Here is a 17,267-nt window from a genome sequence, read left to right as displayed (position 1 = left end):
AAAATATTATTATTCATTAATTATTTTATAAAATAATCATATAAATATAATATTAAATATATATATATATAGAAAAATTTGGGGAGTCGTGGCTCCCCGTCACCAAGAAAGTCCGTCGCTGCTATCCAAAGGAAGCTAAGTTGAGCAGATACACGGTATTATTGTCTCAAGGCAAATTTATCCAAAAACACTTTCAAGAAGAATTTTTTTTTTAAATAAACTTCTCCATTTTTAAAATTATATTATGCATAAGTTAAGAAAAAGTTTTTAGAAAAACTAATATTAGAGAATTTTTATAAATTAATTTATACATAAACAATTTTAACTTATAAAAAAATTAGTTTTATTTTTTCTTCCTATTATTTTATCTCATATTAATACTTTTAAAAAAATTATCTAGAATAATTATATATATATATATATATATATATATAAAATAAAGAATTGACCAATTAATTGGGTGTGCTTCTTTAGAGTTAGTTGCTTTTTATTCACAACTTAGACATTTGTAGATAATTTGTTTCTTGACAAAAAAAATTAACAAAAAAATGGGTGTACTATGCTAATACTTGATGTGTGGAGTCTGTTATTATTTGAATAGAATAGACTACTTTGAGATCATCAAAACAGTTTTGAGAAACCTCTGGTGATTAATTTAGTCTGTCAGGGGATGTGGCTGCACTAATATATCTGATGCAAATTCGACAAGTATAATTGTGCAAATAGTATAAATTGAGATTGTTGTCTTCAGGTAGGCCTTTTTTTTTTTTAAGTTAAAAAATAATGTTCTCATAAATATTTGAATATTATTAGTAACTTTGATTTTTAAATTTAAAAATATAAATATATACAGTTGTATTAAAAAAATAATTAAACGTATGATACATGAAATTATGAGTTATTATTATAAATTATTATATAACAAAAAAATAAATTAATAATAGTGACACATTATAAAGAAATTTGTAATAAAAAGATAAAGATTCATAATTTGATTTTGAGTAGGTCATGATTAAAAAAATAAAAATAAAATAAAATAAATTAGATTTAAAGTAGAAATAAAAAAATTAAAGGTAACTTAATTATAATTTTACGAAAGTTTATAGCGAGAAAGAAAAAAAATAAGTCAATACATATTACACTTTTCTCTTTATATATATATATATATATTATTGATTTATTTTTTTAAAAAAATTATTAGTAAATTTTTGTTGACTAGTAGAAAAATTGATTAATTATTTTATTTTCTTTAATAGATTTTTAATAATTTAGTTATATATTTTTTATATTATATAAATTAAATAATTTTTTAATCCTTTCAACAAGAGATTTGAACAATAGAATCATGAATGATCATTCCACAAGCCCCTGTTCAAAGTCACTGGTGGTCTTATGAACATCATCATAAATGTTGTAAACCAAGTATTAATATTATAAAAATATCACTGTTTAAGGTCAATCTTATAATAAGGCTAAGCTAAACTAAATCCGAATGCCAAAGAATCTTTATAGAAAAATTAAAATGACTACAATATTTCACAATATATAAACACGAGATATTAAGGTATAGCTTCTCTCGACACTTTAGTAATTGTTGTGTTAGTTGAAAAAGTGTAATGTCCTTTACTCTATTGAAATTTTCTTTTGCCATAGTTGTGAAAACTTAAAAGATTAATAATTAATTTAAAATTACTTAAAATTCATATTTGTGTTTTAGTAATTTCACAAGTTTAGACTTAAATATAATATATTTATAAAAATATACGTGAATTTATATATTAAAAGTGTTACTAAAAAATCAATTAACACAAACTAATTGGATTAAATTAGATTTATAATCATATAATACTTTTTCTATTAAGTTTTTTAAAATGTTAAAAATAATTAATATTGTTAAAAAAAATGCTTACTAAACAAATATTATACAAGACTTGGTGACTCTTATTTTGAGTTTTTTTTTTTATTTACAAATTTTGTTCTAATTTACTTTATAGAATAAACTTTATGGAGAAAAAAGAAAACTTTACAGTTGTATTAAGTTGACCTGCTTAAAGAAGCTATTTACACTTTAATATCTTGTTAATTATTATAGGTAATTTTTATGATTGTTGTAAATATAATATATTTATAAAAATATACGTGAATTTATATATTAAAAGTGTTACTAAAAAATCAATTAACACAAACTAATTGGATTAAATTAGATTTATAATCATATAATACTTTTTCTATTAAGTTTTTTAAAATGTTAAAAATAATTAATATTGTTAAAAAAAATGCTTACTAAACAAATATTATACAAGACTTGGTGACTCTTATTTTGAGTTTTTTTTTTTTATTTACAAATTTTGTTCTAATTTACTTTATAGAATAAACTTTATGGAGAAAAAAGAAAACTTTACAGTTGTATTAAGTTGACCTGCTTAAAGAAGCTATTTACACTTTAATATCTTGTTAATTATTATAGGTAATTTTTATGATTGTTGTGAGACCCTACCTTTTCCTTTCCCATTTTACCCTTATCCACACCCACTCATACTCCAACTCTTCTTCCTGTTTACTCACTTTTCTCTCAAAGAAGAAAACATTAGCTTACTCTTCTCTCACCGTGGATTTCTTCTTGGTGGGTATAGGTGCTGATCAAGTCTAGACCGAATTAGTAGGGCTGTGTGGAGCTTCTTCTCCTTCACAATTTCTTCCTCTCCGTCCGTTTTTCTTCTTCTTGGGTGGCCTTCTTCCCGAAGCTCGAAATCTTCTACCGAGGTAAGGGAAGCTAGATTATCTTGCCGGTTGTTTGAAAGTGAGCTTGAGACTCACTTGATTGGTTGACTCTTTGCGGATTTGAGGGCTGTTTGATGAAAATGGAGTTTTGGGGTTGTTGGGGTTTTTGGGTGAAATTTGGGTTTGTTTTCGTTTGATGTTGCATGTTGAAAAAGCTGGGATTTTTTAAGTTATTGATGAAAATGTGATGTTTTGGGCCGATTGCATGTTGGATTTTCTGGTTATTTTGCAGGATTTGTGAAGTTTTCGAACTTGGATAGGTTGCTGATGAGCCTCGCGCTGAGCGCGGTTCTTCGCGCCGGGTGTGAGACCACCTGGGGGCTCCTTTTTCACAAGCCCGCCGGGCGCAAAGATGTGTGCGCCGGGCGAGCTTGAGAAGGTGAGCCTCTGGTTGGTCCACGCCGGGCGGGGAAGGGATCGCGCCAAGCGCGCAGGCAATATTTTGGGTGGTGGTTCTGTGCTAAGCGCGACCCTAGTCGCGCTGGGCACGAGACTCCTTGGGAGTCTCTGCCTGGAGGGCGTTGGGCGCAATTCAAATTGCGTTGGGCGTGAGACCAAGGGAGGTCTCTGCCTTCCCCGCGCTGGGCGCGGGTTCAGGCACGCTGGGCGCGTGGGACTCCATGGAGTCTCTGCCTGACAAGCACTGAGCGCAATTCTCAATTGCGCCAGGCGCGTAAGGGGCCACGCCAGGCGCGAGTAGTCTGGCTCTGGGCGTGTTGGCCCCTTGATGCTCTCGATTTGAGCTGCGCTGGGCGCGACCTTGGGTGCGCCGAGCGCGTAGAAGAATGTGAAATTGATATGCTTTTATTCGTTAAACTTTGCTGAAATTGATAATTATGCTGTGCTGAATAGATGCTAATGCTGTGCTGAGCTGGCTGTCATTGATGAAATTAAATGCTGTATTTTATGATTTTGTTGTGCTCTAGAATAATGAGCTGAGATGTGAGTAGTAAGCTGTGTTGAATGCTACTTAGTCGAACTGTATGTTGATATGTTGTGCTGTGCTGTGAGTTGTTTTGCTGTGCTGTTTATTTTGCTGAGTTGTATGCTGTATAGTCGCTATGTCGGTGTTGTTAGCCACTATTGTGGTGCTGTTATAGCCGCTATGTCGGTGCTGTTAGCCACTATTGTGGTGCTGTTATAGCCTCTATGTCGGTGCTGTTAGCCACTGTGGTGGTGCTGTTATAGCCGCTGAGCGGTGCTGTTATTGCTGAATTGCTGTGGTGTAGTATAAGCTGTGCGGGTGTGCTGATAGCTATAGATGTTTCTATTCATATATTTATATATGTATGTTGAATTCTTTACACTAGCTTACCCTTTGTTGTCTCCATGATGTTTGGACTGCAATGATCATACTATGTATGGGAGTAGAGCAAGGATAGGTCGGTGGCTGGTAGTTGGGCTGTAGCTGGCAGTTGGAGCTGACCCTCTTGGGTTGTTTTGTTTTCTTTTTGTTGATTAGCTACTTGGTGTAACAGTTGATGATGTATTCTTTTTGTACAATCTAACTCTGGTCAGATTGGGACTTTGTATATCTATATATTCTAGATCCTATATTTATATATCTGTTCTATCTGTCTGGTGTTTCCAGTGTGCTGTACCGTGTGTAATGACCAGCTGGGTCGTTACAATTGTCCATTCGATTTATTACTCATTGTCATTGGCAACATTTGAACTTCTATTATCAATGTTGCATTGTGGGAAATTAATTTTCCATGCTACGAGTATTGCTTTGGTCCAAGTTATACATGGAATCTGACTATAAATGTGATGTCTTTCCTGTCTTTCCTTAATGTGGACTATCTTGAGACACTTACAACTTATTTAATAAAAAAATATTTAAACACTCATTCAATAAGATTAGGAGGTCTATTGGAAGCATGTTTGGAGATAGCCAAACTCCATTGCTTATATAGGATGGCTAGTTTTGGTCATAAGTAAAGTCTACGTGCTCATGTTTTTAATAATGTTAATTAGTCATGCAACTTTGATTATTGCTTTAGAAAATTTAGATATAGAACTTTGTTGGGCGTTTGCCCTTAATTTCTTCCACTAAAGAATTGTTTTACGGGCTTAATTCACATGCAGTTTTATTTGATAGTAATTACTCAACTAACTCTTGCTTACGAGGAAATATTTCTAAATAGGATAGCCCACCAAGTGAGATTTTTGTGACATTAAAAGAAATTGATTCCACATCCATAAAGAGTTAACTTCATATCATTCATCACTTGTATTAACTCAACTGGCATAAACAATTTGTCGTTTTTTAAACCCACAAAACTCAAATCATGATAATTTTTAATTTTCTTAACATCAAATGTTCTACAAGGTATTTTCTATGAGCATCGGATTCGGGGAAATATGTTTTCATTATATAATTAATAAATACACTTATATCAAAAGAATATATAATTAGCTTTTTAAAAATTCTATTTTAAACCTGTATATTAGTTTATTTTAACTGAGAAGTTCATTTTATTTTTTCTCCTATAAATAATTTTGAAAAATTTATCCAAATATGTATTGATAGTATTTTACACTATCATTTGATTACAAACTGTTATAAGAGTAAATTCATTGACTCTTATAATAATTATCTTATAATCATAGAAAAATTATTTTAATTGGTTAAAATGTAAAAAAATTACACTAATAATGCATACTAAACTCGTCATAATAAATACTTCATGCTTTGTTAATGTTTTGAATTAAAGTGTAAAAGTTACAAAACAGTTATGCAGTCTTTTTCAGTAAATAATAATTTTAATTTAAAATTATTAAAATGAAATTACTAAATTATCTTATACAAAATGTACAGTTACCATAATAAATAAAAGGTAAAAATATTTTAAAAGTTGTATATGTTAAAATAATGAATTATATTATTAGTGGAGTTGAGACACTCCATGTCTCTATATTTATTTAAAAGTGTTTCAAAATTACTAATATTTGTTAAATTAACTGATATTATACTTAATCTTTAAGTATCAAGGTATTAGATTCAAGGTATTGAGTTGAGTTTATTTTTAATATTATTTTTTATTAATTAAAAATTAAAAATTAAAAATAAAATAATTCAAAAATTATATACAATAAAATAAGATATCCTTTTATAATAGGGTTAGGTTATAAATTAACCATACTCTTCTGCAAAACCGTTTTCCACGTAAACGAAAACTAGTCTATGGGCTTTACAGTAGCCGAGCCCAAATTTAGGGTCTTCGTATATTTATATTTGCAGGCCACCCAATGGATTTGCGGTGTATAGCGCTTCATAAAGCCCACAAAATCGGCTTCCAATAGCAGGGGTCTTTTTACTGTTACTATCATCACTTAATTTGGTCTGCTATATGTCATCATAATCTTAAATTCCTTTAATACCAGTGCAACCTTTAATAACATTTTAAATATAAAAAAAAACCAATAATCCGGAGTTTTTTTTTTAATTATTATTTTTTTAAAAGAATAAGAATTATACAATTTTCTTCACAAACTTCTTGGGGTTTCTCCTGTAGACTTTTAAAATATATAAAAGATATACATCTATATTAATTATAATAATAATAATAAGAAGAAGAAATATACTTATTCTAAGAATTCAACAATCACAAAAGGCATATTTATAGATTTGACATCTAATTGAATTATAAAAATAAAAAAAACTCCTTTATGAAAATTATAAGAATTCATAATTTATAGTATTTGAATTTTAATTGATCCTGAATTTTTAGTCTGTAAATCTATTTATATTTATTTCACTTAATAATTTATATTTTATATTAAATTTAATCTATTAAATTAAAAGTTCTTAATACACAAAGAAAAGATTCACTTATTCTAATATTAAGTTTACCTAAACTTAAACTTACTTTATTCGATAACTGATGTTATATATCAAATTTTAAGGATTTAATTATAAAATTAAAAATTATTAATGTATAAATCAAGTATGTAAATTTTGAAAATTTTAAAATTATTTGATATTCTGTTTCATTAATTCAAATCAATATATAAAATACTTTATAATTATTCATCAATTTGAATTAATAAAACAGAATAATATTAAATAAATTATTTTAAAATTACAAACTTGATCTATGAATTAAAAGTTATCAATAAAGTATTTTATATCAAAATAAAGGGTAAAATTCAGAAAAGAAATATTTTAATAATTACCAACCATTATTAGATTTTCACAATATTATAAACGAAATTACTATTGAAAATATTTTTAAAAATATATATCAAAACAAAAATATTAAAATAAAAGGAAATTTTAGGATAAAAATATTTTAATAATTACTAAATATTATAAAATAACTGCTATTACAATTAATTTTAAATATATATATATATATATATATATATATATATATATCAAAACAAATATAATATAATTTTTAATTTATGGAAATATTTGTTCGATTTTTAACATGACAAACTAATTCAGTTTTAGTATATCATTAAAGAACATTACGGAATCATTTCTAATAATATTATGATTTTTAACCATTCATAATTACGAGTAAAAGCTTTAATAAAAAACTTTGATAAATCTTAATTAAGACTAATTAATTCGGGTAAAACAAAAAGTAAAAAATCTTAATAAGTCACTAGATAAAAATTGTAGTTTATATAATCAAGAAATATTATAGCAACTCCAATGAAGTACTCTTATATGACAATATGAGTTGCTTGAAGAAGAAAGAGAGTTACTTTTGCAAGTAACTGTTGCTTAACAATTAAAAAATAAATTTCTCTCTCCCTCCGTGTCTAACCGAATACTAAATTTTGGTAGGAGGCAACATTAGAACAATGAAAAACCATAGAAAACAAGAAATCAAAAGATCCACAACAAAATAATAGATCTAAAACAAGAATAATAGATTCACAACAATAGTAACAAATCCAAAACAATAAGAAAATTAAATTAAAAAAAATAAAAATGATAGAATGAAGAAGGAGAAGGTGAAGGGTGAGGGTGAGGCGGGGTTTGACTGTGGTGGGACTTGATTACGGAGGCGCGAGATTTGACGGTGGCCGGACTTGACGACATTGAAATAATACTTAATAAAATTTATACCGATGTCATTTAAACTTTCCTCTTTCTATATATATATATATATTATGAAAGAAGGGCATTTATTGAGAAGAACTCATCGTTAATTAACCTTGGTATGGTCCAAGTCAAAAATTGTAACTTGCAAGAAACAACAAGTGCTGTTTCTCTTATATTGACTTGGTTAAGGGGAATTATTGGTGGTAGGGTTCATTCAGCTATTACCCCTTCTTGTTGCTTGACATGTTCGTCATACTCAGACATGACTACTATATTCAGAACATGAGAAACTTCGCTTCGAACAGTTTCCTATATAAAACATATTTTCTTCCAAGAGTTGAATTCCATCCTGAACTAATCCATTTATTCAACTTACTATTACATATTTAATTATTTATGGATATGTACATCCTCAGCAGCTCAAGAGCTAACTGCATACGGTCTAGTTAGTAATCTCAACCTTCATTTCTTTCGAATTATGTTTTAGGGGTTTGTTAATATACCCTATTGGCTATTTGTTTTCAATATATTAATAATTTATAGCTATTAAGATATTATAAAGTATAATTCATTACCCAAAAAAAAAGTATAATTCATTAATGTGTTTCTTATTGAAAAAAAAAAGGTTATCATATAATTTAATATTTATGTATAATGGCATAAATATGTTTTCAATTTCTTAAATTTAAGATTTTTTTTTCTGTCAAATTTAAAATGTGTATTTTTATATAATTTTAAAAGTATTATTTTAATCTCTCTATTATTTTTCTCAAATTAATTTTTTTTTCACGTATTATGATATATCTATAAAACCAACTTGCTATGTCCCCTATATAATTTAACCCGTCAAAACATATAACACATTATTATTTTGGTATATATATAAGAATTAAATTAAGAATATGTATAATATATAGGAACTAAATTAATAATCAGCTACATATATAAGAATTGAATTAAGAATACCTAAGAGTTTAATGATCACCCAGGATTAAATTGATAACATTTATATATATATATAGGACCTGATTTAATAAATTTTTACGTATAAAATTAAATTGAGAACTTACAATAATATTTATAGAGAATAAATTTTATAATAAAAATAGTGAGTAGTAATGTAATAACTTGACAACTTATCACACTTAATCATGAAAATCGACATTAAGTAAAAGCTAAATCATGCATAAAGTAGAACGTATGAAATATTATACAAAATATCCAATATATATACAACATAAAAATATCAAATACATATAGTATATTCATTAAAGTCTAAATTACTACAAAATATCATCTAAACTAATGGTCGAGAACTCCAAAATATGAATTTACTAGAAAGTCATACAAAAAAAGTCACCTAGCGTGACTCACCACCATCCATCCAACTAACCACCTAATCTTGTTTACTCACATATCAAGTATGGTCATTGTAGTTCCAACCATAAGAAAATGAAGGATAAACTTACAAAATTAAGGGATTAGTCCACCAATTACTCTCCAATATTAAGTTAGAGATCAAGTCTTCGACCTCATACTTTATTTGATTAATTATTCAGCTAGGATATGGTTCGATTACCTCCATATTAAACCACGTAGACCTTAGAGGGAATATCACTTTAAAACAACATAATTCATCTCTAGCTTCTACATACCTTAATTAAGACATGTATCTCAATCACATGTTCACAACTTTACAACTTAATGGTTGTACTATATATCATTATATATACAACATGCAATACAAAGAACAACATATATATACCTCATAATTAACTTTAAAAAAAAAACTCAAAATAACACATGCAACTATCAACATTTCACTTTGATCCAAATCACTCTAGAACCCCATTCAAGAATGTTCCTCTTCAACCTACAAGATTCACAACTCACTCCCATTCCTCCACACAAGAATATAGCTTCCACAACAACCAAGAAAACAAAACTAAAGCAAGTTTTCCTTACTTCTTTGAGGACCAAAATCTATCTCGAGGAGAAGGGAAGAAGAAACTTCGTGCAGTACATACGATTTTGAGCCTGACTAGCAACTCAACTACTTAGAAATCTCTCAACACTCCAATCAGCTGCACAAGAAAAAAGAAAAAGGTCTTAGATTTTGAGAAGAAAAACAATCAACTCCTCTTATTTTAAACTCTCGTTAACTAAACAAGATTTTTTTTAAAAGCAACTGAACAAGATTATAGGATCCTTGCTTCCTAACTTGAGTGTCACATGTAATGTACACATACTTTGATATTTAGAAAAAGATATATCAACAAATTATATTTTGTTATAATCTTTTTCATTAGGAATCTAAAAAATCACAGGACAACATATATATGCAATTAGTTTATGATTACAACATGTGATCCATTTAATACATTACAATTTACAACATATCAAAAGACTTTATAAATCTAAATATGTATTAGATTTACCAGGAAGCTCGGCGAATTTCAGTGGATTCAATCCTAAACTAGAAGTACTTCCCACACCTCATCACATAATAAACACTATCATAACTTACACTAGAATAATGTAATAAATAAGTTTTAAGTAATATCACTCAAACTTCTGTTTCTTCTCTTGCAAACACTGGTTTAATTAAGTGCTTTGAAATCCCTATAGACGTACTATCAAAGTTCCATTCATGCAAACCTTAAGAAGATTCTATTCCATATATAATTTCTTTCATAGTCCAAGAGTTATAACAAAAAAAAACATAATATTATTCTTAGAACGCTTATATTTTTCTTAACAAATAAAATATAAGATGTACTTAAGGCCAATTAAAGTGATAAAATTTAGTAATCCGCAATTTATACAAACTTATAATAATTATCTTGAACGATAATGTTTTTTAAAATCATTTTTTTTATTTTAATAATTTATCTTATTTTATTTTATTTTTTAATCAATCATTTTATTTTTAAGTTAAATTCCAATATTATTTTTTAAAAATTACCAATAATTAAAAAAGTAACCCTATATCATAATATAATATTAGGCCTATTTCGGGAACTAGTTTCCCTCGTCTTTAGCTTATTTTGGGTTTTGTTTTTTGTTTTTTTCTTCTCTTGTAACAATAAAAATAATATGAAAAATGTTTAGCATAAATTTCAGTTACGATATGATTTATACATATCGAATAATATTTATTTATTATGATACTCATATTATTGAATCCTAATAAGAGAACAAAAATTATCTAATTAATTTATAGTATTTATTATTTTTCTTGAAAATTATTAATTGTGAGTACTTGGAAAAAAAAATAGTAATGAAAGAGACAGTTAAAAAAACAATTTTGCGAAAGGGACCAGTAATAAAATAAAAAATGACGCTATAGGTAAGGAGATGGAAGAAGCAGTATTTTCTTTTGTTTTTAATTTGTTTAACCCTAACTGTTTAACATTTATTTACGTAAAATAATCAAAGTATGACAACAACTCTCTCCACCTTTCCAACGCAGATTGGCGCGAGCGCCACGGTGCCTCAAAGTATGTCATAGAAACAGCGACTTGTGGGAGTGTGAAGCCATAATGAATCTTGAAGAAAATTTGGGGTGAAAGAGACTCACCCTTCTTCTTAAATTCAAAGGAACATGTGGTGGGGGCAATCATGGCCGTTTCATTCTCGATAAAACGCACACCTGGGTGAGGCAAGAACCAAATTTTCCACCTGCTATGCTTTGCCCTTTTTGTCTTTTTCTACCGTTATCAAATAATCATGATTTTGGATGGGTGCGTATAACTAAACCCTGCGCACTCGTCAAACGCTCGCACTGTATGGGAAATGAAAAAGCTTCTCTCCAAAATTATCTTAATTGTCCATAATATCATAGGTGTGATTGCTACACTTTTGTTCCCTTGTGTAGCTTGTCATGCATACTCGAAGTCTCGAGTGGAAGATGGACCAAAACTTTAGACAATATTTTAATTTGCAGGTATGGGACGCCCTTTCTGCAATTTTGGATAACTTTTTGGTTATTCAACTTTTAACTGTTGTCACCGTATGTTAGTTAAGAATAAGATGCGATCATAATTACAGGTCAAGTAGGCTAGTGTACTCATAATAAACAAATATAAAAAATACTAGATTGGCTTTAAGGAACGAAATGAGGACCTTTTTTGGACTTTACAGCAAACCAATCTGGAATGGATATACACCCTCCTACAAGTAGCGTTTGAATATGCGAAAAGCGATTCTAGTTTACCTTTACCGATCGATGTCAAGTAGAAAGAACTTCAAATGATGGTAATTGTTTACAAAAGAAAGAGGAAACTTTTAATCATGGCCAAACAAAAACAGGGTAAGGAATAGACGTAAATCGGCGAGAAGAGTGATGATGCCAATTAAGTATCAAGTTTTTACTTTTCATGAGTTCTTAAAGATGGTGGCTTAATAATGGCCAGCCTTGATATCGGAGTGATCATTACTTTAAGCATGATTAGTAGTGTTTCTTCGTTAATCCAAGGTACACACATATATTTTTTTAATAAATTAATGGGGCACGAAAAGAAGCCCAAGAAAGAACCAAGGATATCATACCAAGAAAGCAAACAACATTGCTAAAGATGGTAACGGGAGAAGAAAGAACATGATTCACCGTTTGACAAGCAAAGAGCACAAAGTCCCAATTCTGCGGGACAAGCGTTCTGATACCAAACCACACACCCCATAAGATAACCAACCGAATTATAAAAGAAAGAAAAACACTATCAAGACACAAATTAGTAGCACGGAAAGAAATAAACACGAAGCCATAGCATTATAGCAATATAGCATAACCATGCATCATCGACATTGTGTACAACAAATAGCAAGCGAAAAATTAAAACCTAATAATATTCCTATTACATAAATAGGATTACAAACAAAAGAAAGTAACAAAAAAGAAGAAAAATACCATAATCTGAATCACGCTGAAGCAGTAAAGCGTTATTATTAATTAATTTATGGCTTTGGTGGGTAATCACACTGAACCTTGAGTAACCTTGCTTATAACTTTAACATCCTGGCCCAACGAAGCCCCACTCGGTCTCATATCAGCGGTGACGGGTGGAAAAACCCCTTGGTACGGAGGGGCGTGCACAACGCCACCCGGCGCAGTATAGTACACCTGCCTCCCACTCGCACTATCGTACGCCACCTGTGCGTACGGAGCACTCGTACTATCCGCTATCCCACCTGGCCGCACCACACCGAATCCTTCCGTATACGCGGGAGCCTTAACAGTCTGCGCCGCCATCAAACTCGCCGCAACCGCTGTTTTAGGCGCCGGAACGCCGCCGTACACCGGCGCCTCACGGTAACCATCAGAAGCCATTCGCTGCACCGCGTAGTACCCCTGCGTAACCGGCGGCCGCACCACCGGCGTGTGGTAGAACGTCCCCGGCGCCGGAATCATGTAAACCGGCGCATCTCCGGTGGAAACCGCCGGCGGATAAGACTCGCCGGAGACACGCTTCTCCGGCCAATAGCCCGGCGCGGAGGCCGGGAAACTCGTCGGAGGAAACTTCTCCGGTACTTTCTGGATATAATAATCGCCGGCGGCGGGGTAGTTATCCTCGCTTTTCCTCCGGTAAGCAGCTTGGTCGTTCTCCGCGATTTGCATCTGCTGCAACTGCCTCTGAATCGCGTTTGGATCCGAAACCGCGACGTTAGGGTTTAAATTCAACCGCGAATTGTACTCCGGCAGCGGCGGCGGCGGCAGAGGCTCCGGCGGCTGATCGTGGAATTTGAGCGGCGGCGGCGGAGGAGGAGCAGCGGATTTGTCGAGACCGAAGAGGAAGTCGACGTTGTTGGGCTTAACGGGGTCGGAGGCGGGGAGAGAAGGAGGAGTTTCGGAGAGAAAGAGGAATAATCGCATGCGGGCGGGTCTAGCGGGAGCGCGGTAGAGTCGGTCGTACTCGTGCATCATGTGGTCGAGGTCGTCGTCGTTGGTGACGGAGATGAGAGCGTCGAGGTCTTCGCCGGGGAGCTGGTACTTGAAGGTGAGCGTGTCGTGGGGAGTGGCGTCGCATAGGGCGGAGAGCTTGGCCAGCATGGCCGGGAACTTGACGGTGCGGTCGACGGCCAGGATCTTGGTCTCTCCTCCGACGTAGGAGAGCTGGTTGTCGTGGGTGCGTGGCTGGATCTTGCCGCCGTAGCTGCACATGAACTTTGCTTTGTAGTTTTGGTTCTGCTCGTCCCATGGCGGTGGGTTCTCGAATTCTATCTCTCTTGAACGCGGTGATGACTCCCCTGAGTCTGGGTACGATTGGTATGAGTAGTTCTCCATCTTCCTTCTCTCCTTCGCTTAACCTTCCATTATGCTTTGCTTCACACACTTTGCCACAGGTATTATATTATTATTATTAATATATCCTTTCCTTTTTCAAATATCTTCTTTTTATCATGCCTACACTACATACTCATCAATTTTACCTAATCATTTTTTGGAAATTACTCCCCCACTGCCAGGGACTCTCGAAATATTCATTTTTTTATGTGTTTTCATATAAAACACAAATATTCGAATCTTAAAAAAATTAATTTAAAAACATACGTTACTACTATTTATTTCGACTAATGTGAGAATGTTGATGGGATGGAGTAGCCTATAACTTGATTCTTTATGTTTGTGCCTTGTAAGGCTGGCAATGGCATCTTATTAGTCAAATTAATTACTTGTATCTTGTCCAGATCAAATATACTACTATCTTTATAACTGCTGGCCGCACTTCCTTATTATTTAACACTCGCGAAAATTTTCATAGAAAAAACTAACACTTGGTGAAAAATAAAATTAAGTGTATGTACATGATAAAAAAATAGAAAGAAAGAAATATTAGATGTGAATGGAACGTATAAAGGAAAATAATGTAATGTCTATCATCACTCGATTTCTAATTTGTAGTGTCTGCATGACCAATGTAACGTCTTAATTGGGTGAAACCTACTTAATTGACTAGGACACTAGGTATACAGCTAGCAGGAGTGCAAGTTAAAATCCACAAATTGTGCTCCCGGGTAAGGAAACCTGCGTATGATATTGCTGGTTAGTACCATCAAAAGTTGGTTTAGTCGATACAGTTTGAATCCCACACTTTTTAACATATTCATTTTTTTTAATTAAAATTTATTACAAATTATAAAATTAAGGAAGAGTCATTAAATAGGATATGTAACTTACAAAAGATTTATGTTTTTGTTAATAAAATTTAATCAATTAAAGAAAATCTATTTTAAAAAATGTGGCAGAGTAAGTTGTTAGTATTTTTCATTAGAAGAATTTGAGATTAATATTTTTTTCGATGTAACTTCAAATTTCGCTTTGATGTAAGCATTTTATTGATAAGCAATTTATAAATATTTTTATAAGGATTAAATAATTTTTAAATTTCTGTAAAATTAGATATTTTTGTTTTTAGCCTTTAATTTTTTTTATTTTGATCTTTGTATTTTTTTTCATTTTTATCTTTATTATTTTATTTTAGTTTTTGTAATATATCTATTTTTTTTTCATTTTAGTCTCGATAATATTTTGTTCATTTTAAGTTACTCCTTTAAAAATAAAAAATAGTAGGAACTAAAAGCAAACTATTCACATGTGACAAGGAAAAAACAATGAGCTGTAAAAAAGAAGAAGGAAAACAATGAGTATATTATAAGGACTAAAATAAAATAATAAGTATAAAAATGAAAAAATAAATATAAACACAAAATGAATTTTCTTAAAAGAACTATAAAAAAAAACTTTGTTTTACATGAATAAAAAATTATTTAAACTTTTCCATAAATAATTATTTTTTGGTCTTCAACGCTATTTTGATTCGGATCAGTTTTTGAGACGACATTCACCTTAACTGTAATTCATAATATATATAATCTATTTTTTTTAATGAGTTTTTAAACATATTTAAGTTAAATAAAATAAGCAGTTAAAGAAATAATGTGTAAAGAATGTATTAATAACATTTCTCTATTTTATAATTATATAACTCAAACTAATTCAATTAATTGGATCATCCTAATTTATATATTAATATAATATTTAAGAACAAGATGGACCTTTCTGATAAATACAAATGGATATGCGGGTTGCCTTCCCCCATACGACACTACTGCCACAAACCCATTATCAAATGGGTTGGTCCAGTAAGATCATATTTAAAATTAGTTTAGACAGTTTTTTCTCAAAATATTTATAAAAATAAAAAAAAATTGTCATAAATTAAAATTAATTTATATAAATTAAAATAAAATTTTAAATAAAATTTAATATAGAGAACTTTTACGAATTAACTTGTGATAAGTTAAATTTAGATAAATTTGTTTTTTTTTCTCTCTAAGTATTTATTAGAAAAATTATCCATATTTTTTTATAAATTAATTTATCTAAATATCCTGTTAATGAGTTAGTCCGTAGTCAGTCCACAACTTTTTTTAATATTTATAAATTAAAATAATTAAAAGATGAGGATATATTTTTAATTGCTGTGAATTAAAGGATTGGTGTATGAATTGATAAATTAAACCCATTTAACTCATAAATTATGCAAAACAATATACATAAACATGCACTTAAATGAATTACTTGTTCCAGTTTTGTGGTGATGAGAAGCATAAGTAAGTTCTCTGCATAAGGTATATATGATTGTGCAAAATATGCTCCTTTACTTTTGCTGAAGGGAAATACAGTACTTCCTATTCGTGTGTTTCCGTTTCCATCGGCCACTCTTCTTGCTTTGTCTCTTTGCATTATAAAAAGGAAGTGGGACACACTAATTAAATAATTTCACTTCCACTCTATCCCAAACCAAGTCAAAGTCAAATTATGAATATGTTGCGGGCCCGTATTATAATGAAACAATGCAATCGTAATATACAAGTAAATAATTATTTATTCACGAAGGAGAGAAATAACAAGTACATATTTTAGGCTTTGTTTGGATTTGAAGATGGAAAAGGGGGAGTGGAAAAGGAAAGATTTGAAGGGAAAGTGAGTGGAAAGTGAGGTTGTTTGGATTAAGGGAAAGTGAGTGGAAAGTGTAGAGAAAGTTTGTGAAAGTTTGTGAGTGAATTGATTGATGTGATAGATAAAAATAAATTTTTTAATTGATAATTGTGTAAGATTACTATTTTACCCTTAAGTTAAAAAAGTTTATAATTATTATAATTAAAAAATAAATATAAATTTTAATTTAAAAAATTATAAAATATTAAAAATAATTTAATTTAAATATTTACTTTAAATTTAATGATAGATAAAAATTAAAAATTTAATAAATAAATATGATTTATACTTTTACCCTTAAATTAAAATGAGTATAATATTATTTATTATAAATAATAATAATTACAATAAAATTATATTAATAAGTATAATTTTTTAAAAAAATAATAAATAATGATAAAAATAAAAATAAATATTAAAAAA

General features: G+C 30.2%; 1 protein-coding gene across 1 annotated transcript; it reads right to left on the bottom strand.

Annotated features, from left to right (window-relative positions):
• Nucleotides 1-12,580: 12,580 nt before the first annotated feature.
• Nucleotides 12,581-14,202, bottom strand: LOC109814076 (Octicosapeptide/Phox/Bem1p family protein). Its single transcript, XM_020378417.3, has one exon. The coding sequence runs from the start codon at nt 14,124-14,126 to the stop codon at nt 12,819-12,821; it is 1,308 nt and encodes a 435-aa protein (XP_020234006.1). The 5' UTR covers nt 14,127-14,202; the 3' UTR covers nt 12,581-12,818.
• Between the last annotated feature and the right edge of the window lie 3,065 nt (nt 14,203-17,267).

This window comes from Cajanus cajan, chromosome 1, assembly GCF_000230855.2.
Source record: "Cajanus cajan strain Asha chromosome 1, NIPB_CcT2T_4, whole genome shotgun sequence".
Lineage (NCBI taxonomy): Eukaryota > Viridiplantae > Streptophyta > Magnoliopsida > Fabales > Fabaceae > Cajanus > Cajanus cajan.
The sequence above is the reverse complement of the archived record's forward strand: the minus strand, read 5'-3'. Positions and strand labels throughout refer to the sequence as shown.